Below are 24,417 nucleotides of genomic sequence, written 5' to 3'. Positions count from 1 at the left end.
TGGTGATCGGAAAATTCAACAAAACTCCATAGTTTACAGGAAAGCGAAGAGCCTGGATATAGAATAGTAGGCAAACGACATAAAGGTCGAAACCAATTTTCAGAAAAGCAAGAGAGGAAATGCGATTAACCTGCTCGGATTTACTGCCATTCTCGCTTTGATTTACTGTTGTTAATAGGGTTTCATACATTTACCATCTGTTCAAGTCGATGAAAGTCGCACCACTTAGCAGTTATTGATTTTAAGGTGACCTAGATTTCGAAATAAAAGAAGGTGCCCTATACGAAAAATATCTTCTGTGAAATGAGTCTTGCCATTCTGAAGCAATTAAAAATAATAAACATGTTTTTTGATCAGCAAAAATTAATCATCTGAGAATAAGATCATCAGTTTGAGCATTCAATTTCAGTTTGAAGCTTTTATTTATTTAAAATATTCAAGTACCGGTACTTTACCGGTACTGAGGGCTTCAGTACCGTAGTACCGGTTCTCGCCAAAAAGGGTCGGTACTGCGAACCCTAGCGTCAAGAGATACTTCCCAACCCCATGCAGTGTTACCGCTGCGGTCACTTTGGTCACGGTAGCAAAAAATATGACCAGAAGGAAATTTGTCTCAACTGCATCCAGGTTCATGAAGTTCCCTGAGAAAATCCGTGCAATTTCCCTAGCAAATGCATTAATTGTGACGAAGAACATAGTGCCACAAAAATTGTCCCATCTATTCTCAAGAGAAAGAAATAATGAAAATCAAAACAACAAACAATTTATCTTTCTCGGAAGCCCGTAAAATTTTCAAGCAAAACTCTGCAAATAAACCATCCTCTTACGCAAACACCGTGAACAATCGGCTCAACGTTCCCATCGATGATCGTGATCGCACAATCAATCTACTCCGCAAAGAAATCGAAACCCTAAAATCAACCAAAAGTACATCCCAAAATACTAACGAAAACACCATTATTGAAAACCTCAAGGACAACTACTCCATGAAAAAACAACCAACGAAGACCTTCGAAATGAAATTATTTCAATGCGAGATGCAATCGATAACCTCAAAAAACTTATTTCCGAGCAACATCCACACATCCAAAGTCAACCCAAAACAAAAAACAAGCCTAAATCACAACAAACTTCATCATCCCAACCACCTCAGCCAATCTCCCCGCAAATCAATATCATCCATCCAGACCACAACAACCGAAGTCGTTCCAGAAAAGATCCTGATATCAATCAAAAAAACAAACCCCGAACCTCTATGCAAAACACAAACAATCTCCCAGTAGTACCCGAAAAAAGAACCCACTCCTCCCCCACTGATGATAATCTACACCAAACTAAAAGGATTTCCACCAAACACCTGGCTGCTGACATTGATATCTCTGATTAATTCATCTCATCAAATGCATCAACAACAAATCAATAAAACGAACACCATTGCTGATATCCCGAACCCCAAACAACGTTCACCCAGCCCAAACCCCGGATGTTCCTGGTATCCAACAAACTATCAATCATATTTCACACCTTCAAGATGCCCTCAATCTAAAAAAGCCTCTACTCTACACCGACCCCGACCGTGGACGTACCGGCCCCTTTCGATGAACCTTCGGCGGCTGTCGGTGTAGGGGGTCCGGCTTTCCCCCGGGTAAGTCCTGCTATATTACTCCGCTATCCAGAACAAGTCATTCGTTCTGAAATTTTTTTAGAAATTCCAACGCATATACTAAGGATCACCTCAGATACCCAGCACTCAACTATATAATCACAAGCGGACCCCTTGCCATACCTACCACGGTTACTGGAAGGGCACTACGCCAGTCCATCCAACAAAATCAATCCCACCACTAGATGCAACTACCCTCGATCCAGCTCCCCATCGGTATCTGTTTCCAATTCCGATACTCACAACAATAATACTCGAAGCTCACTAGCCCTCCAATGGAACACCAATGGTCTTCGACGAAACCTTGGGGACCTACAGAATATCATCGCTCATCATAATCCCATCGTTCTCGCCATCCAAGAAACTCACATTCCCGTTGATCTTGACATCTCTCGCTGGTTCGGAAGCCATTATACATGGGATCTCCTGACCGGTGGAAACATATTTCAGACTATCGGTCTTGCCATACGTTCTGACATACCTGGAGATGAAATACGCCTTCACACACCTCTCCTTGCGATCGCAAAAAGAATCAAAGTCCCCACTCCCTGCACCGTTGTATACATCTACATCCACTAGAGGTTCAAGAAATCGGTAAAAAACTCGACAACCTAATTCGGCAACTCCCAACTCCTTTCCTCATAATAGGCGATTTTAATGCACATCATCCTGCGTGGGGATCACAGCGATCCAATCGTCGTGGGAATGAAGTCTTGAAAATCATTGAAAACAACGGAGTAATTATTCTAAATGATGGAACATCATCCCAGATCTGTGGGCCACCTCCGTAGGATTCAAACTATCTACATCCAAAAGTTTCTACACACACATTTGTTCCTCCTTTCACCGCACCACCGACCGACTGATTCGGATCGCAGATACGCCGGTTGCATACAAAAAGGAACCGACCATTCTTGGAATAACCTTGGACCGAAAAACCACCTTCATCCCCCACTTCCGGAGAATTAAGAGAGAATGTGACAACCGCAAACGCCTGGTGCAAACCATCTGCTCTAGACACCCGAAATGCAACAGAAACACTGCTCTTCTAATCAGCGAAGCACTGATCCACAGCCGTATTTACTATGGGATCGAAATAACCGGAGGAAATACCCAATTGATCATCCAGATACTCGCCGCACTCTACCATGGATCCATCCGAACAGCTTCCAAACTCCTACCCAGCACACCTGCCGAAAGTGCCTGCGTTGAAACCGGCGTTTTACCGTTTCGTTGGAAAATTGCCCTCGTAACCCTCCAGCGTGCCCTGAATTTTCTGGAACGTACATCCGGAGACGACGATTCCGCAACATTAAAAACAGCCAAAGAAATTTATTCAATCTTTACCGGAACTGAACTTCCTCCACTTGCCCGTCTCCATCGGATTTGGCCTCGCCCCTGGAATTCCCGTCCCCCTAACATCAATACTTCCCTGGCCCAATCAATCCGGGCCGGAACAGCCCCCGAGATCGCACGATCAGCATATAGCCAACTAATTCATCGACGCTTCTCCAGACATACCCGCTTCTTCACGGACGGCTCAAAAAAAGACAACGAAGTTGGAGTCGGAGTCAGCAGCAATGAAACCAGCTCATCCCTCCGCCTTCCAGCAGAATGCTCCGTATTCTCCGCTGAAGCAGCGGCAATTGCCCTGGCCCTGGCTCAAAACCAGAAAACACTGCAACCGTTATCTTTACGGATTCACTCTCGGTACTCCGAACTCTCGAAAATGGCCAATCCCGTCATCCTTTTCTCCAGGCCATTGAAAACGAATCAGACCCTCTTACCACCCTATGTTGGATCCCTGGACATTGTGGCATCTTCGGTAACGCGGAAGCTAACTCCCTGGCAGGTCGAGGTCGGAAATCCAGAAGGACCCTTACTAAGGAGATACCAGCTGTACACACCAAAAAAAATCTGAATTTTATCGTTGACGTAATTGTAAACATGACACAATTCAACAAACCGTAATTTACGAAATGACGGAACATTACCGTGTTCCGTTTAATTTTACATGAAACATATACTTTACATGCGCAATGACATAAAATTACACTTCCTACCATTCAGAACAAACGCTGTATGAGAAGTAAAATTACACGATTTACGAAATTAAACGTCATGTAAAATTAAAATCAAACGTAAAACTAAGTCATTTTTGATGCTCGTATATGTCATGGTTAGGGTTCGCAGTACCGACCCTTTTTGGCGAGAACCGGTACTACGGTACTGAAGCCCTCAGTACCGGTAAAGTACCGGTACTTGAATATTTTAAATAAATAAAAGCTTCAAACTGAAATTGAATGCTCAAACTGATGATCTTATTCTCAGATGATTAATTTTTGCTGATCAAAAAACATGTTTATTATTTTTAATTGCTTCGGAATGGCAAGACTCATTTCACAGAAGATATTTTTCGTATAGGGCACCTTCTTTTATTTCGAAATCTAGGTCACCTTAAAATCAATAACTGCTAAGTGGTGCGACTTTCATCGACTTGAACAGATGGTAAATGTATGAAACCCTATTAACAACAGTAAATCAAAGCGAGAATGGCAGTAAATCCGAGCAGGTTAATCGCATTTCCTCTCTTGCTTTTTTGAAAATTGGTTTCGACCTTTATGTCGTTTGCCTACTATTCTCTAACGCATATCCAGGCTCTTCGCTTTCCTGTAAACTATGGAGTTTTGCTGAATTTTCCGATCACCAATAATTACAAATCGCCCCATTTGAAGCAGTTCACCAAGTCTAAAACTGTTAGCTACAAAATCGCTGTTCGTTCGTATGCATGAATAATGGAAACCAATCAGAATGTCGCTAATAAAACTTTAACTTCTAGAATTATTATGATGATGGCCCCACCTCATTCCCACACAAAGGTGTTATCTCAACGATTTATCTAGAAGGCAAATTAATATAATTAAACGTTATCTTGCAGACCAATATTTTGAAACAGATCCCCCTGCAGAGTTTACATATTTGTCAAAAAAATTGTATGGTACCGCAAATACCGGTACTGGCTTTTGTTCAGTACTGGTATTACGGTACCAAAAATGGGTCGGTATTCCCGGGATTTTCGGTACCGGTATTACCGGTACCACAACCCTAGTCATGGTCAGGAGACGTAAATTTACACTATTTTTTCTAGGCGTGTAGATATCATTCGCCATTTTAAAGAAACCCTCAACGATCGCTTCGTTTCCCACTGGTAAGCATCCCATGGCCACCTCCAGAAGATAAAGGGTCTCCTCGTCAAATGGGAAAAACTTCACACGAACACACGATTTCAAATGTCCCACCACCCATTTGTGCTTCGTGTAACTCCCGTAAAACCGTTGAACATATTCTAATGAACTGCTTGGAACTTCAAGAACTCCGTTCAAGACACGACCTTCCCCTCTCCATACGCGATGCTCTTTCAAACGATCCTGTAAGAGAAGAAATTATACTCAACTTCATTAAAGACGCTAGCCTATTTGACAACATATAACGAACAAACATTTTTCCTGGATATCAAAATTCAACATCATCACCTACGGGCCTTTCGCCACATCCGGACTGGATGATGGGAGGGTTTTCCGCGGCTCATCAAGAAACCACCATTCCTCTGCAACTCATCTAACAAGATACTAATCAAGATGCAAAACAATTAAACAAATATTTAATAAATGAACCTATCATCAATAGCGGGCCCCTCGCCACATCCGGACTGGATGATGGGAGGGATTTCCGCGTTTTTTTTTCTTTCGTTTATACGCATTTAGTAATCTGAAATGGACTATGTATATTTTCATTTACATTGTATAAACAGGTTGCATACCCATCAACAAACGAATGCTCAACGGTCGCCGTAAATTAGTCATACTTTACTTCATCAACATTATTTCTCTACGAGTACAACCCGCTTCATTGCTCTCTCAAATAAAATTTTATGCACTTTGTCGTCATCTAAGAACTCGTAAATTCTTTCAAGAACCATCTTTTAGGACAAATTATGCTAAAAAACTCCGTTAATAGAATGATTGGATTTAATTAAAATTGTTAAATAATTGACCTCTCCATGTCTAGAAAATAAATAACACTAAAACATGACCGTAGAAATAACGCATAATATATAAGTAAATATTGTAATACTATTATAAATAGTCTACATATGCTTGACAAAAAAACATAAAAAATAAATACCAAAACTGGGTAAATTCGTAAGTGTTAAGACGTTGACTTGATGGCGAAATCGTGGGCGTAAGTATGCATGAATGTTCGTGTTTCTGGCCGGGTTTGTACTATCGCAGAAAGCTGGAGCATTTGTGTGTTATTTCACGCGTTCTTTTTATCACATGGCAGTTTGTATGTCGTGAATGCTAGCGCGTTTGTAATTTCACGAGTACTAAAGCCTTTCGATAACCGTGTGGATATTTGCACATTCCCGTGAGCTTTTATGTGTGGCCGAAAACAGAAACAAAAATTCATTCAGTAAAGGTTGGGTGGACGTGTGACTCGAACATTACTATATTTTAGAAAAAGAAGTTGGATATTGTAACAATCATGCGCAGATCGGCAAAAATAACACGGTGCTACAGTGTACTTTTCAAGAGACTTAGTATAGTTTGTAGATCTCATCAAATGCAACACAAAGCAATGTATGAAAAATGTTGTATACCCTCAAAATCTTGATTTATAGCATAAAACGAAACTTACGGCACTAAAAACATTTTTACGCGGTCAATTTTCGACCGATTTTAAATTCTTTAAGTGATCTAATTTGGAATAGAAACCTGCTCGCATGAACTCTTAAGGAGTTAGTGAGGTATTTTTCGCACTATAAGATACTATAATTATATCTTCCGTTATTTTATCCAATTTTATGTTCAAATTTCACACACATACTTTTGAATGTATAGGTAATCGAGTAAAAAAATCGTTTTTTTTAAATTTTATATGAGACCGTCCCCTTAAAAGTTCATGCGAGCAAGTTTCTGATTTGGAACAAAAAATAACTCTGCCTTTTTTAACCGATTTTGATCATAAATAGGTTGTTGGATACGGAATTAATTATTTTCCTTAATTTTTTTTAAACAAAGACGCTTCCCAATAAAAATGTTGAGCGGTTTTCATATTTTTAATAAAAAAAATAGCAAAATAATGGAAACTTTCATATTGTTGTTCCAAAACCGCATAGTACTTTTAACAAAAGAATCATAACATATCGTTGGAAATGTCATTACTTCTTCTTTCCAAAACACTCAAAAAATTTAAAATCGGTTGAAAAATTACCATTTGAAATCGGATTTTTGCTATAAATCAAGATTTTGAGGGTACATTAAATTCATCAAACGTGGTTTTTGTGTTATATTTTCCCGGACATACACCCTTACCATATCACTTTAAAAGTACATTCAATTATTTTTATTTTGTAGCGCAGTGTAATTGATGTACTAATTTTATTCAGACAGATACATGTAATATTGCTTGAAAGTGTTTACAATACCATCAATCCATTCGGTCTATCGGAAGGTAGTAATATGATTATCAAATTATATGACAAAAAATAAAGTTGCACATATTTCTGATGCGCATACTTTCAGAATTTTACTCCTACCCACACTTTACTCGATTTGCTCCACTGAGCTTTGATATAAACATTTATAAGAAGTATCATACTCTTTTTTATTTACTTTTCCATTTTTACAAGATCAACTCGTTCAATAATAATCCAAAATAAATGAAACATTCGAGCGGTGGAATCAAAACATTACAGCTGCACCTGTTGCTCAAAAAAATCCCTTTACTATTCCAACTTACCTGGAGAAAGCCTTTGACCTCCATTTTCACCTTAATCAATTATTAACAAGCATCAAACCACTACGTTAGAGCTATAAATATCCAGCCTTTGGCGTGAAACTCTCTCACAAACTTTCACACTCGGGACGCAGCGAAATTTCGAGTTTGCCATTGCCTCGATAAATTTACCTGGCTACCTTCCGTTCACGTTGCTTAACGGTTTTGGTTACAATCGATTCTAGAATTTTATCGCTTTTCGACTAACATTCTCATGATTAGGATTATTTCTTTCTAGCATATAAAAGAAAAATTTATTTTATATACACATAAGTAAAACTTTCTTATATGAAGCGAAGGAAAACAAACATAGAAACCTAACAGGTCATACTCTATATCACTGAGGTGTTGCTTTACGATCCGAGGAACTTTCGTCCGTACAGCTGAGCTTTTTTCTCGAATGCAGCAGATTTTATCGGAGTGTTTGGAGTGTAGAAAGGATTCATCAAATGTCTGATGTAGGTCTCGTAAATCTCATTAAAAAAGCTCTTGATGCCCTCATCGTTCCGATTATCATGAACCATCACAAAACGCAGATGGGACGCGGTTACGAACCCGGAAACGAACCACTGATTGAATTTGTCGATTGATTTCAAATAGGTATTATTTGTCTTCCATTTGTGCTCGTCTATTAAATCGAGGGCAGCGTGAGCGATAAATTGGTTGAGGTGCCTGTGGTCTTCCTTCTGCAATAAAAACGACAGTTTTTGATGAATTCAATAAACTATTTTTCTCCTTCGAAGAGTAATCCCACCGGTGGCATAACGCTAGGTGCTTCTCAAGGGGGCCTTGTCCGAATTGTGATGTTTAATTTTGAATCATGACATTAAATTAGCGACTTTTGAGCGGTTTTTTTTAGTAATATGCGGTTCAATGTTTATCGTGAATGTGGCGATAAGATAAATAATCCATTCGCATTCATAACAAAGCTGTATTAACAAAAAGGAACAAATAGCTAAATAAAGTTAGTTAACTTCAGAACGATAAATATAAAGGATATGAGCTTGGTTTCGTGGTGTTACTTTACGTTTAGAAAATCAATTTAGTATAAGATTAAATACTGTCAGGTGAATAATAACTAAGTAACGTTTTTTAATAGCAAGTTTTAAAGCAATTAATTTCATCTTCATATGTTTGCTTTAATTGCCTTATAACATTTTCATTTATAACTTCAGTTCTCAATATAATTCATACATCGTACAATAAAACCAAGTTTTACCGTGTTCGTTACATTTCAATCCTGTTGGTATTGAACTTCTCATCCTTGAAGGCCAAAAACTCACCGACTACCATATGAAGGTCTTTATTCCGATCGATCCGTTTCTTTTTAGAAATGACTCCTGCGATTGTAATAGATGATAATGGGGTTGAGCAAGGTTTGGTTTGTATGGTGGAAAAGCCAGTATTTCGAATCCAAAAATTGTTGCCGTGTGACCTTGTATTCTCTTGTTGCTATATAACAAAGTTTACCTCTATTTGATGGCGCTGGGCATTGCTCATGTGCTCTCTCGATTTGATGACCGTACAATTCTACAGTAACAGTTTGGTTTCATCCTGGTATCTCATAGTGTATAGCACCCTTACAATCCAGTGAATATCGCGTTTTGCTACAGGTTCCAGGGCTTCATTTCTGCCTGACCATTGCCGTTTATTCGCAGCATTTTTGTACAACAGCCCATTTCTCATAACAAGTATTTGCTTCAAAAATGCTTCATTTTCGCATCGTATGTTTTCACATGAGTCTGTAGGTTGGATTCGTTTAACCTTTCACTAATTCCTGAACACGAAATTCTAGTCTTCGTTCATTATTTGATGGATCCGACCAAGGATATACCAAAAGACCTGCGTCCCCTTTCCAGTTATTCTTCCGAGCGAAACTTCATAAACCATTGTTGACACTCAAACGTTTAGCTAACTTTCTCGTAACTCATACCTCATCTCTTCCGTTGCTGCTGTCGCGGATAAGTTTTTTATGAATAAAAACAATATCACACTTCGAATTTTGAAATTTTTCATCAATTTTCGAAAAATAACTGCAAGACTCTGAACCTTAAAAGCTTTATGCAATATTTTTCCCATATACAGGGGGACGGGCATAACGTAGATTGCCATGACATGACGCCTAAAGCAACTGTCTAATCCCAAGTGATGTCCACAAAATATCAAAAGTGTTTATTCATACGTTGAAAGCAATGTTTCATGTTAGCTGTAATTTTGTCGATTTGGCGTGGTTGAGAATCAGTGCGAAGATATTACGCATCACACATGCAATGTGATCGTGCGGAATATTCGGGGCATGGCAGTAGAAATTGCAATCAACCGGAAACCTATGTAAACTGCTCCAAGGTGCACGAAATATCCCCTGAGAACCCATGCCAAGGAAGTAGTGGCTGTGTTAACTGCCATGGCGAACTTTCGGCAAGAAACCGCAACAGCCCCACCTACCTGAAGGAGAAAGAAGTAGTCCGATTCAAAACCGACTGAGATTTTTCGGGAAGCACGATCCCTCAACACAAGTGCCACTAGCCATTTTTTGCGCGGATACGCCGAAGGGCAGATTGAACACGTAGAACGGCGGGATCGACCGGATCATCCAGCTGCTCCCATAGGAAATCGCCCACGTGAATGGTAAGAAACGGCAATGTTAGCAAAGACTCCACCAAGCTCAAGGAGCAACTACTTGACAAACAGATCCAAAATAAGAATCTGCGCAACGAAATAGCGGCACCCCGCAAAGCATCGCAAGCGAAACAACAGATGATCCTTTGAACCGCCTCGTTCGGCTTCACGCCCAGCACCTTACAAACCTCAACGACAAAGTACGTAAGTACACCGCAAACGACGGTCCCGTCCGATATCTTGCTCCAGTCCAATACACTCCAACCGATGATAACAAACTGACAACAACCCCTTCAGCACAAAAAGAAACAGCACTTGGCCCGCAAGGCTGAAACCGAAAAAACAAGTCCGAAAACAAATTAAGGATCTAGAAGCCCTCTAAGGAAACCAGTCAACCCAAAAATACAAGTTAAAAAAAGCCATTTCGGATTCAGCACACTGACAAACAACATAATTACAAACACAACTCTACCAAATATGACAACAAAACCCACACCGAAACCGCCCCGACCGAGGAAGTAGCGGCCCTTACCGATAAGCCCCCAGCAACTGTTGGTGTCAGTTCGGTTCTAACAACAGTAGTGGACGATCAAGTAACTGTGTAGCACCGCACGTTTTAGTTGCACTCAGTTGATCACTGAAACATTATATTGAAGTGAAATTCTATCCTATTGATCGAGTAAAAAGTTTCAGCCGCATAACGTATCGTCGATTCCCGGTGCGGGGTGGCTTATGCTCTAGCCTTGTTTTGTGATCGGTAGAAGGCTGCGGAAAATATCGTAGTGACGCGTGTGTGCATAACTCCAATTACCGGAGAAAAAATTAAAGGAAAGAACACTTGTGAGTCGTGACAACTGGGACCAGGACCAGGTTAATTTCTTCTGTCTTTTTCTCATCTCTTCGGGACCGAGCCACATACACATCTAGTAACAATCCAAGAGGGAAAAGTCTCGGACGGCACATTCTCGAACAAACGCAAACCGAACCATCTCACCCGGATGGATACCGATAATCCCCCATTTCTGGAAGGCCACCGTTCAGTCGAAAAATACCGTCATATATGAATAACAGCGACCAAATTGATGAGCAAACGCTAATCATGCGGGCCACCAAGGAAAGTATTGGAAACGAGTAGTCCCTGCCCTGCAACCCCATCCTAATCCACCTGTCGATTAAAAACACCATTGAAAGAGACCCGATAAATGTCGTCAAGGCGAGCAAAGAGGCCAGAGGAACGCAGCATGTCTTCCTTCGAACTTGCTCCAATAAGGTATATAACCAGTTGTTGGCGATGACACAGCTAGCAAGCGGGACAAATATCAGAACTATACGCCACGTCGTGCTTAACAAAACGACTGGCACAATCTAAGACCTCGACACTAAAAATCTATCAACAGATCTGATCTTGGACGGACTTATAGAGCAAGGGGTCATCGAGGTCCGTAGAATTACCAAAAACTTCAGTGGCATTCCAACCAACACCCTGTTACTGGTCATTTACTTTGAGGATTCGTATCTACCCGAAATCGTATACTTGGGACTGTTGCGGGTGAGCGTTAGGAGGTACTATTTCAATCCTATGCAGTGATACAGGTGAGGCCGCTTTCATTTTGCTTACAATTCTTGCACCTGTGTCCGAAGTGCAAGAATTGTAAGCAAAATGAAATCTGATTGAACTGCGGCAACGAACACGAGATCAACAGGGAAAATCCGTGTAAGAAAACCAGCGTATGCGTGAACTGCAAAGGGAGCACTCAGCACGCGACCGCACCGCCCGAATTTTGAAGATTAAAACCGTCAACAATCCCACTTTCAACCCGCAAGCGAAGACAAGGATGCACCGATTTCAAAGCTGAAGGAGCAAATCCTTGAAGAACGTATAAAGAACAGGGACCTTCGAAACAAGATGGCCACTCTACATGGACCAATCCGAGAGCTTCAAAGGAGATCGTCTAAACCACCCCTCGCTCCGGCCCAAAGCACAACACCACAACAACAAAACAAAACGGAAAACCCACAACCGATCAAAACTCCCCAGAAACAATCAACGACAGGAGATACTCATGCAACTATAATCCTATCTAAGACAGGCATCCAGCTACAACCAGGCCTCAACCTCCCAACAACCGAAGTCGGATGGTCCGGTCGGAGTAAGGAGAAACATAACCACGACCCCAAAAAAGAGCAAATCACGGAGTCCGCTGCGCAAAATCAGGATGACCGATGGACCAAACCCTGCGACCCCAACCAGTGAAACGGTATTCCAAAACCGCATGTAACCAACAATCAACAATAAAACAAAAAGTTTGCCCACATTTACCCCGGCCGGGAAAGAACCGAGTCCACCCGACGAGCACCCCGGCGGCTGTTAGTATGGGACCATCAGTACCCACTCAGGCAAGTACTGATTTCACTACAACCCTGAACAGTTCAACTATCCCCCCTTTTTTAACACAGCAAACATCGACCAAAATGGCGAACCACCCGGCAGACTCCAGCGCACCACAAACTCGCGAGCCTCAACGCCGCCCAGCCGACCGCCATAACGCTATTGAACAACCACGGATACAACAACAGAAAAGTGAACAACAATAATTGGAACTACCCCAAATCATTCAACTATACAACCACCAACAATATCGCCTGGCGAACCAGGATCTTCCGGCACACCTCCACCCAGAGAAACGAGCTGACGACAACCGAATCGCCCCTCGTCATACAACTTTCCACCACACGACACACCACTGCCCACTCCCCTGCACCGACCCCAACAGCGAAAATACCGGAGTTTATCGAAAAGCTTTCGGCGGCTACTGGTGCAGGGGGCACTGGTACCCCCTGGATAAGTACACCAACCCCAAATTTCACCAAAAAAAAACAGCGCAGTGCTCCCATCCTCCTTTCAAAAACCAAAGGAAAAGGACCGACGAACCACAACCGGCCTTCACGATCTCCCACCCAATAGTCGCCTCTTCTGGGCGTCCTGTACTACCGCTAGAAGCATAATTGTCCCATGTGTATAGGGATTCCCATAGCACATGGGACAGTTATGCTTCTAGCGGCAGTGTAGCCTTTCACCGGAAAGCAGCGACAATCACCGAGCAGACCAACATCATATTAAATACTGACAGAAGCACTACACAAAGGAACCCTAGAAAAAAGCATTTTACCCTGCACCGGCCCCGACCGCGGACGTGCCGGCATCACCCGACGAACCCTTGGCGGTTGCAGGTGCAAGGGGTTGGACTCCCTACCGGGTAAGTCGTACCATCCGTTGTTTTTTGCCCAAACAGCCGTACGGTCCTGAACCCATTTCAGACAGCACAACAACGGGGCCGCCCGGCCCCTGACCACACAATAGCAACGGCTTCCAGGAACGCTCCGCCGAATCCTTTTTGAACTTGACACAGCCAAACCAACATCCTACTATGGGACCGCAGAACACCGACACATACAGTCACAACGAGTCTCGACCCATCATCCCATCGGGATCTGTCTACAGCACCTGCACCCACGACCACAGTAACCGCAGCGCTCTGGCCCTCCAGTGGAACGCCAACGGTCTTCGACAGAATCTCAGGGATATCCAGGCCACCATCGCTCGCTACAACCCCATATGGGCGACTTTAATGTCCACCACCACGTGGGGTTCGCACCGTCCCAGTCGTCGCGGAAACGAGATACTGAATGCCCCGACGTTTACTAGAGGCCAGGCTTTAACAAAGATCGACCTCTCCATATGCTCCAGCTCTCTAGCACTTGACAGCCTGTGGTGTGTACTTGCGGACTCCCACAGCAGCGACCAGCACCCGATGTTAGACACACACAAAGCAACCCCCAGCCCCAAAGCTGACGCTCTTTGAGAAGACTTTCACTGACCAATTCGACCCACTAAAGTCGTACACCCCCGACGAACTCTCCTACATTATCCACATCGCTGCTGAGTCAAGATCCCCAGAACCAGCGGGGTCGCACAGCAGAGAGCGGTTCACTGGTGGCACACCGAGATGGCTACCGCTACTAAAAACCGCCGTCGAGCTCTTCGAACTCGACCCACAGTGTGCCACCCGGTCAAACCATTTCCGGCAGCTTCGCAACTGAAAGCCATCGCAGAGACCAAAACCGCCAGATGGAACTACTTCCTAGACGGGATCCATTCCGACTTACCAACCGAAGAAATCTGGTACCGAGTCAGTGGAAAGAGGCGCAACACTGGATTCTCGCTCGAAATTGGTAGCGCCGCAAGCATACAACTCCGCGAAAAAGCCGATGAATTGGGAAGATATTTCTCCTCGCTTTCCACAAACGCCTCGCTAGCCCAGACCGCTAGCGCTAGACCGTAAATTTTGGGTCGGAATCAGCGGCAGTGAGTCCGGAATCTACACCGAGAAAAAGGGAGTACCCCAGGGGCGGTCACCCTTTTCCAAATATCCATGAATTCAAAATTCGCCACCGTCCCCAAGTATACGCCGACGACATTGTGGTAGTTGTGACCGGGAGGACCAAGGGCAGAACGCGCATTAAGCTTCAAGCCGCCAGTAATGCCATCCTTAAGTGGGCAACCAAAAATCGGATTCCAGCTTTTCCACCCACCTCTGCGACTCGTTCCATCGGGCCACCGACCGCCGATCCACATAGCAGATACCTCGATCGCGTACAGGAAGGAGCCAACCATCCTCGGAATTACCCTCGATCGCAAAACCTGCTTCGCCTCCCACTTCCGTAGGATGATTTTCGAGTGCGCCAACCGCAGGCGTCTGGTTCAGACAATATTTGCCAGGCACCCGAAGTGCAACAGTGGCACCGCACGGCGTATTGGCGTAGCTCTGATCCACAGCCGAATTTATTATGGGATAGAGATAACGGGGAAAAATTTCGAAGGCGTCAACAACATCCAAACCACGGGTCTAAAAGGAACGCTTCCAAACTTTTACCCAGCGTACCAGCAGAAAGAGCCTGCGTGCTTCCATTCCGCTACAGAATCTCCCTCGTCATTCTTTGGCGGGCACTAGGCGTACTCGTGCGGACCTATGGAAACGACGCGTCCGCAACGCTTCAAACAGCCCGGGAAATGTATACGAAATTCACTGCAGCCGCCCTTCCCCTCAACGCCCGGCTGCAACCGATTTGGCCTCACCCCTAGAATGCCCAGCCCACCTTCCCTCATCGACACATCACTGTTCATGTCTCTCCGGTCCGGAGAAGTCCCCGAAATTGCTCGAGCAACGTACAACCAGCTGGTAGAGCGACGTTTTTCCAACCACAACCACGTCTTTACGGACGGTCCGAAGAAAGACGGGGAGGTGCGGGTCGGTGTTAGCGACGGCCCAACTGGCGGCTTCCGCCCGAGTGTTCGGTGTTTTCGGCTGAAGCAGCTGCCATCGCTCTGACCCTGAGCCAAAAGCCCGAGGACTCAGCAATCACCATATTTACAGGCTCCATCTCGGTGCTTCGCGAACTCGAGAGCGGCCAATCTCACCATCCTTTTATACAGGCCATCAAACGTAAAACTGATCCCTCACTTCATCTCAAGAAAATAAATGGCCTCCCCGTCAAATGGGACGACCGCCAAATGGAGAGACCAGAAAATCCTTTCCAGGCTGCGGACCAGGCACACTAAAGTGTTGCATGCGAACACGGTGTCCAACGTCCCCCCCCCCACCTGCTCTACATTTGCGACCAGAACAACCGTAGAGCATATACTCATATCAACTGTATCGAATACCAGGACCCCCGGACAAGGCTCGATCTCCCGCTTTCTATACGAGATGCCCTCTCTAATGACCCGGTCAGGAAGGAGATCATGATGAGCATTTAAAGCAAACCTATCGATTCCCAGCCCCGCGCATAGAGAGGTTAGCATAGGGTTAGAGATTTTTCCAAAAAATATTGCTCTAACCCGAAAAGAGGCGAATAACCTTAAGGTTAAAAACTATATAATCAAAAAATAAAAAAAAAATATCTCTACATTTCTTTGGAAGGTTGTATTCTCCTATATTTTACCATTAAGGAGATATTTTTTTTTTATTTAAAGGCTTGATCGATCCCCCCTAATTCTGTTTTCCGCAAAATTAAGGGCACTTATCCAGTTCGGTTCTAACCACAGCAGCGATTGGTCGACTAGCTGATTAGCTCCGCGCGATTTTGTTGTTTTTCTATTGCACACAAGTTACTGTGCAAGAAGCGTGCCATTGTAACAAAAAGTGCGGTCGCCGCCATCCGGACGGTTTGGTAAGTCGGGCTCTGCCTCCCGGCAACGTGTGTGAATCACTAAAGTGATCACGAACGCGTATTTTTTGATTAATTGTGTTACTGATTACGAGTGTTGACTAATAGAGTGAAAAGTGCTATCCCAGCCCAAAACCCCGCATAACGGGCCGTCGATTCCCGGTGCGGGGTGGCTTGCAGTCCAGCTTCGCTGGCAAAGTGGCCACAGGCCAAGTAAGTGCTAAAGTTGTGAATTGAATAGTGGTAAAAACAGTGTCATCTCAATACATAACCCTGCATAACGGGCCGTCGACTCTCGGTGCGGGGCGAATATAGCTCAGTTCAGCTGGCCAATTGATCGAAGGCCAAAAAATGTGAAATAGCGAAAAGTTAAGTAGCATAAGAGTCAGGTTAGTTCTATATTATATTTCGTCACATCCTCGGGTCAGAGCCACGTGCGTAGCCAGTGGTAACCCAAGAGGGTAAAGTCCCGTACGGCACATTCCCGAGCAAATAGAACTCAATCCATCTTTCTCGGATGGACACCGATAACCCCCCTCCCCTCGGGAGGCCACCGCTCAGCAGGAGAATTCCAACCTATATGAATAATGGGGATCAAATAGATGAGCAAACCCTAATAATGCGAGCAACCAAAGACGCCATGGGGAATGAGCACTTACAACCCATTCCTTATTCACCTGTCGCTAAAAAACGCCATCGGAAGGGAACCGAACGAAGTTGTCAAGGCGAATAAAGAGGCCAGGGGTACACAGTACATCCTCAAAACCTCCACCCGCAAAGTATACGAACAGCTCATAGAGATGACACAATTAATTAATGGGACCAACATAGAAATTACTCAACATCCAACACTTAACAAAACGGCGGGCGTAATATATGACCTGGATACTAAAAACCTATCCACCGACCTGATACTAAAAGGACTCAAAGCGCAAGGGGTCATCGAAGTGCGCAGAATCACTAAAAAAGTAAGTGGTATTCCGACCAACACTCCACACTCTATTTCGAGGGTTCGTACCTTCCGGATTACGTGTACTGAGGAATGCTGAGGGTAAACGTCAGAAGATACTACTCAAGTCCCATGCAGTGCAACAGGTGCGGCCGATTCGGACACGGTAGCAAGAACTTGAAGGAAAAGGAAATCTGCCTAAACTGCGGAACGGAGCATGAGACAACAATGGAGAATCCATGTACTACTCCAGCTACTGTGTTAACTGTAAAGGGGAACATTCGGCACGAGATCGCGCCTGTTCAGTTTTCGAAGCAGAAAAACACCTCGTCAAGGTCAAAACTGACAACAACATAACTTTCCCCGAGGCCAGAGCATTGCTGAAACAAGACAGAACAGGCAACGAAACATATGCGAGTAAGGTAAACCCCCGGATGAATACTCACGTCGATGATAGAGACCGCATTATCCAACTGCTCAGGCAGGAAGTGGAATCCTTGAAGAAGGCCACCAATAGCCAACCCGCAAGCGATGATAAAGACACCACAATAAAAAAAACTGAAGGAAGAGCTAATCGATGCGACAAAAACCAGTGAAATAACATTACAAAATCGAACAACCCTCGACAACCGGTCGATCGACCTGTCAGACTAAGCCAAATCAAGAAAAATCCAACATGAAACGAACAACCAACAACAAAACAAAAAGCCTACCCACATCGACCCCGACCGGAGAAGTACCGGGTCCCCCCCGACGAGCCCCCGGCGGCTGTTGGTGTGGGACCATCGGTAACCACCCAGGCAAGTACTAATCCCATTACAAACCAGAACAGTTCAACTGCCGTTCCCCTTTTTAACACAGCAAACAACAAGAACAAATCGGCGGACCACCCGGCGGACTCCAGCGACCCGCAAGCTAGCGGGCCTCAACGCAGCCCAACCGACCGTCATAAATCGACCAACCAACCTGCGGATACAACAAACGAAAAGTGGTCAATAACAAATAAAGCCACTTCAAATCAACCAATCATCCAACCACCAACAATATCACCTGGCGAACCCGAATCTCCCAACACATCTCCACTCGGAGGAACTAGCGGACGACGAACGGATCGCCCCCCACCATACGAACTCCCACCACGAAACCCACCAAACAACGAAAAGGAAAAAGCCCACTCCCCTGCACCGGCCTCGATTGCGGAAGTACTGGAGCTGAAGAATATTCGGCGGCCTCTGATACAGGGGGCCTGGATAACCCCCAGGCAAGAACCCAAGGAAAAAAGCTGAGAAACCACAACCGTTATTCACGCTCGCCCAGCCCAATAGCCGGCTGCTCGTGGCACCCTATAACATACCACCAGAAAGCAACGACAAAGTTCGAACAGACCAACACCATCTTATACACCGACAGAATCACTGCAAAGGAGAACGTTAGGGAAAAAGCATCCTCCCCTGCACTGGCCCTGACCGCGGATGTTCCGGTGATCACCGATGAGCCTACGGCGGCTGCTGGTGCAGGGGGCCCGGCTTCCCCCCGGGTAAGTCAAAATACTCCCTATCACCATCGTCCACAGACATACTGCTCCGACCCTTTTTCAGCAAATCAATCGAGCAGCTCCTCCAGTGCGTCTGAGTGTGACCCATTGGACCCTTCCCAGCTATCAGACAATTCATACATAATGGCAATCCAGTGGAATGTAAATGGCCTCAGGAATAACCTGGGAGATCTCCAGCACTTGGTAGCAACAACCAACCCTGTATGCATAGCCCTGCAAGAGACCCACGTAACCCCCCAGACGTACTACTCATCATGGTTTAGCCACGCATACCAGTGGGAAACAGCCAGCGGAGCAAACACACACCAAACCATCGGCCTCGGAATTAGAAATGATGTACCTGCTACCAACTGCCCATTAAACACCGAGCTTATAGCAACCGCCAGGACCATACGCTACCCCATCGAGTGCACCATCGTAGACATCTACCAGCAACAGACACCCGCCTCCACGTGGCAGATCTCCCACTGACGGCAGCTAGAGTCAGCTTCTGTGAACACATCGGTAAAAAATACACCAGCCACCACCACATATACACCGACGGATCCAAGATAGCCACAGGAGTCGGTATAGGAATTTCAAGCCCAGAATCCAACATATCACTGCAGTTGCCGAACAAATGTTCCATATTCTCCGCTGAAGCAGCCGCAATAGCATGGAGCCTGTTTTCTAAGCCACCAAACCAGCCAACGGTGATTTTCTCCGATTCCTTGTCGGTAATCACCGCCCTTCAAGCCGGAAACTGCCGCCATTCATTCATTCAAGCCATCGAACGCTACAGTGACACAGAAGTCACCGTCTGCTGTGTATCAGCCCACTGCGGCCTCCAAGGAAATGAGACAGCTGATCGACTGGCTGCCTTGGGACGATCCAGCACCCGAATACCCCATCAAGAAACCCCAGCACCAGACATAATAAAAAATTTCACCAGCAAAGTAACCCAACACTTTGCCAGACTATGGACAGCATCCTGGGGTCACACACAGAAGATTAAAGCGGACACTGCCAGATGGATCAACCGGAATTCCAGAGAAGAGCAAAGGGTTCTCTCCCGACTGAGGACCGGTCATACCAGGATAACACACGCTCACACCTTCACCAGAACTGACCCACCAACGTGCGAAACCTGCAATGTCAGAAAAACGGTCGAGCACCTTCTAATTAACTGCCTCGAACTCGAAGACCTCCGACGGCAGTACGACCTCCCACTATCACTGAGGGACGTCCTAAGCAACGATCCAGTAAGAGAGGAGATACTACTATCCTTCTTAAGGGACGCTGATCTATATGGTCAGATTTAGAAACAGGCAACTACCAAACGACAGACACTCAGGAAAACACCAAATCGGACAGAGCACACAATGAATTATTAACAATATCTATGATTATTTTTGTAAACATTTTATAATTTATCTGTAAACATTATTTATTTTACGGGTGGTTAAAACCCTAATAAACAAAAAAAAGGGCACTTATTGTAGAGAATCTGTTCACGCAGAAAAATGTATATTAAATTCCAAAATAATTCGCTTAGAAATCAAATTCCTAATTGCAATTTTTTTAGATTCAAAAATATTTGTTATGGCATTCCAAAAAAAATTTTGTTGTTTCTACTAATAACCCCTTAATAGGACTTTGTGTAGATTCAATAATAATTTTGCTTGAATCTATCATTTCTATTTTTGAAACAAAGCATGTTATTTGTTAGTTGAAATATGCTTTTCTTTTTAAAACAAAGAAAAAATCCATTTAAATCAAAAAACTTTCCCTCATTTTCCCTCGTATTTTTCACCGAATCTTCTTAATTTTGCATTAGCTCTACTTCCTCACGTTTTATGAATTTCAAGATTTCGACCGTGTATCAATTTTCTGGAATAATAATAATATTAGGTTCATAGGTATTACCCCACTCACTCAATTCATTCACGACCGCATTGCACAAATAAAGTTATACATTTTTATATCGCCCAAATCGTCTAAACCTAGCGTCTTAAACTCCAATTCTTTACTCTCGACCTCCGATGCGTCCATTTTTTTATTTGTGTGATACAACAAAATGGCGGAGATCGAACCAAACACAGTCAAACCATTTTCAAGCAATATTTTCAAAATCTAAAAGCAGTATTTTTGTTTCAAATATTACTATTGTAGAACCGATAATTTTTTTTTGGTTCAACTAAATGCTTGAATTTGAATCAAAGTTTCAATATATTTGATACGAATATTCCTTGTTTTTTCAGGGATTTCAAAATCAAAATGCAGTTTATTTTATCACTAATGCCAATATTTTTGTACCAACAATATTTGGTATTTGAAAAAAAAAATTATTTGTTTCAGCAAAATCTTTGACTTAGCATCAAAGTCAGAAAATATTTGATTCGGTTATGCCTTATTTCTCTGCGTGTTCGACACAATGTCTAGGGTTATATGTTCTGGATTTTCGACCACAAAATCGATTTGTGGCCCATGGTGCATGGGTGTGATTCCCATGCCCGCCAATAGGGTTAGTGATTTTTCTAACCCGAAAAAAGGCAAATGACCTTAACAGTTGAACCTCAATAATTGAAAAACATAAATGTCGATAAATCCACAGTATGCAGTCGGATCCAGAGCTTAAAACAATTAACATCCCTGCGTGAACATGAAAAAGAAACGAAATTCAATTCATGCCCGCCGCGACGAATGAAATGTTTGGTTCGTTTCCCTCGTCATTCGTAGTCCCGACACAGCGCATACAAGTTTTAGGAGCAAGTTGAATTTTGTTTCTAAGCTAGCTCTGAGGGTTATTGAGCAAAAATGCACAAGATATAAATTACGCAGTTCACTTCTACTCGAAAATGTAGAAGATGCTAACTTAAACTGCCTTTAAACTGTCCACAATGCTTTCAAATCTGCATGAAATTTCAGTTAGTTGAATAGTTAATGAATGAGGGAAGCGAATGTTGGTTTCGGTAAGTACAAGTAGAAATAGGTAACTGATTTTGAAATTTCGCAGCGCTGGTCGGATCTGCTGCGGCGTAGAAGCTACAAGTCTCCGATCTAACCACCTGATTACTATCCTACCTATTGCAGTATCCGTGGAAGTGAGGCAACAAACCAACTGGCTGCCAGGGACCGCTCTAACACACTGCTTACTTCATCATGGTTCTTCTTGGTAACCCCGTAGCCACCATTTCCCTGGCATCCACAGATGTGGAACCGTCTGGCTGACCAGATCCCAACCCCCAACTTGAAGGAAGAAAACTAAAAATGGACACTCAATTCAGACCCACCCGTCAGTGGTGAAGCTACCGTCCTGCCAACTATTTAAAATTTAAACTCATCAAAATTACAAAAAAATCGGACCAAAATTTACTACGACACTATCATTCTCGAAACACCATCGGTTACCACCCTTGCAGTCGGAACACCGAAACTCAAGTTGTTTGTTCTTCCGAACCAAGCAAGTCAAGTGGAAGCCAGAAAAATATTTCTTTACGGGAGATCTTGAGAGCAAACTGATTTTTCATGTAATTTATTATTCATTCTTACCTTTGCTTCCTTATTGGCATTCAGAAATTCCATCTCAAATATAGGATTATCGTTGTGACCGACAATCGCAAAATAGTAGCTGCTGCTCATAGTGTTTGGTTAATCCCGCTGTAGCACAACGAACCAAAAAAACTATCTTCTGATTCTGAACCAAAAACTTCTCTAGCTATCGTCCTCGTGCAGTATACGCCTGTGATCAATTATGAAAAGATTTGAACTATCTAAATTGCTGAAACCGTAATTAATTTGCACTAATCACGGATTATTTCATTTTGAAAATTGAACAGTACTATTTGTTTATAAATAAATTCTACTTGACGGTTCGTGATGAGCTGTTTATTGTGAGAAGGATAGAGGTTTCGAAAATAAAGAGAGCTTTTTCACTCACTTGTCCTGTTTTTCGGAATCACTGGAATCGCTCATTCCATGGATGCCAACATTCTAGATTTATCGGGATTTTCCAAATTATGTTACATGCCACATATTTAACGTATTGTAATTTATTTTTCATCTTATTTCCAGTGAATGACCGTATAGCGGTTAAAGCTGCAATGTATAAATAAAATAATAAGTTTATGTTTGTCTGGTCCAGATTACGAAGTCGCTTGCTTTGTTTATTGAGGGATTTAACCTTAAAGCGAAGACTCCATATCAAGAAGACTGATATCTCTTTCCTTCCCCCATACAAACGAGAAGCGACAGAGGTTACAGCGCCTCTATTGGAAGAAGGGAGGAAGCTTTATGTAAAAATGTATATGTGTGTGTGCATCACTATGGAAAGTACCACCTTTACCCGCAAGTGGCGTTGCTGTTACTGTCTCCGGATTCTGGACAGAGTTGCCAGTCTTCTTGATATGGAGTCTTCGCTTAAAGGTTATTCTCCCAGATTACAGAGTGTGTGTTAAAATTTAAACAGAAAACTTGGAATAATACACGTCAAGTAAACAGCAACAAAATAATTTTCCAAAATGCTTCGCTGTTTCTTTCATCACTTTTTTAAGAATAACTGAAACAGTGAACACAAATGATGGCAAAAACCCTCTTCTGAAATATAAATTTATTTTTTTTTTTAAATATTCTCTAAGCAATTAATTAATCTACTATGATACAGGGTATATTTGTCAAATTTAACTAACATCATTTTTGCTTGAAGTGAAATGAGTCAGTTTTAACCCCAACTGCTGTCAAAATGACAGCGGTTGGGGCTAGAACCTGACTCAGTTTCGGGGTCAAGCAAAAACGCCAAAAGAATACCCCAAAAGGCGTCCATCAATGAAAACGAAGAAGCATTAATTTTGCCAGGGGGTGATATTGCAAGGGGTGTGCAAAAAAATCGTTGTTGGAACAACTTAAGTTGTGATTATTTGTAATAAAATAGAAAGTTATTTGTTCAGACATGGGTTCTGTTCTCTATGGTTTCATCAGATTAGCCGAAGGGACGAATTAAAGTAGATGGTTTACATATTTTGCTGAAAAATAACATAAATTTTATACGAATGCCTTCAGACTATTTTGTTTCGATTATAGAGGTTTTATCCTTAGGGTTATTCGCCTTTTTGGGTTAGAAAAATCTCTTAGAGTTGAGAATCGAATTAAGACGAGCTGCGGATAAAGCAAGCGACTTACCAACCACGCTATGCTCACCTTTTCCTTCAGACTTATTTTTTTGTTTTAATTATAGAGCTTTTAATCTAATTAGTTATTCGTCGTCATTTTACAATTCAAGTTTTTAAGCCTATTCGGGGGGAATGAAAACAGAAATGTCACATGAGATGGTCCTGAAAGAATTGCCTCAAAGTCATAGTTAGGACGAAATATTCATCGAACTAAAAGATTTACTTAGTCATTGATATGATTTTAATGTCAGATCTTCAGTAAAGTTCAGCCGGAATACTAAATAAACCCAGCCAGAGTTCCGGCTCATCATCCTGCTGAGCTTTACTGTGTAGTAGGTTTCTAAGGTTGAACTAGTCCACCCAACGCCAGAAAATAAGCAATGGTTGATGATTCTGAAGTCAACCTTTTATGTGATAT

At 43.1% G+C, this 24,417-nt stretch overlaps 1 protein-coding gene across 1 annotated transcript; it reads right to left on the bottom strand.

The window, feature by feature from the left end:
- Positions 1-7,754: 7,754 nt before the first annotated feature.
- On the bottom strand, positions 7,755-22,688 carry LOC131686070 (probable trafficking protein particle complex subunit 2). The gene is made up of 2 exons (XM_058970202.1): positions 22,384-22,688; positions 7,755-8,187 (listed from the first exon to the last, which is right to left on the bottom strand). The coding sequence occupies exons 1-2, from the start codon at positions 22,471-22,473 to the stop codon at positions 7,855-7,857; spliced, it is 423 nt and encodes a 140-aa protein (XP_058826185.1). The 5' UTR covers positions 22,474-22,688; the 3' UTR covers positions 7,755-7,854.
- Between the last annotated feature and the right edge of the window lie 1,729 nt (positions 22,689-24,417).

The sequence above is a fragment of the Topomyia yanbarensis genome, chromosome 2 (genome assembly GCF_030247195.1).
Source record: "Topomyia yanbarensis strain Yona2022 chromosome 2, ASM3024719v1, whole genome shotgun sequence".
Classification (NCBI taxonomy): domain Eukaryota; kingdom Metazoa; phylum Arthropoda; class Insecta; order Diptera; family Culicidae; genus Topomyia; species Topomyia yanbarensis.
The sequence above is the reverse complement of the archived record's forward strand: the minus strand, read 5'-3'. Positions and strand labels throughout refer to the sequence as shown.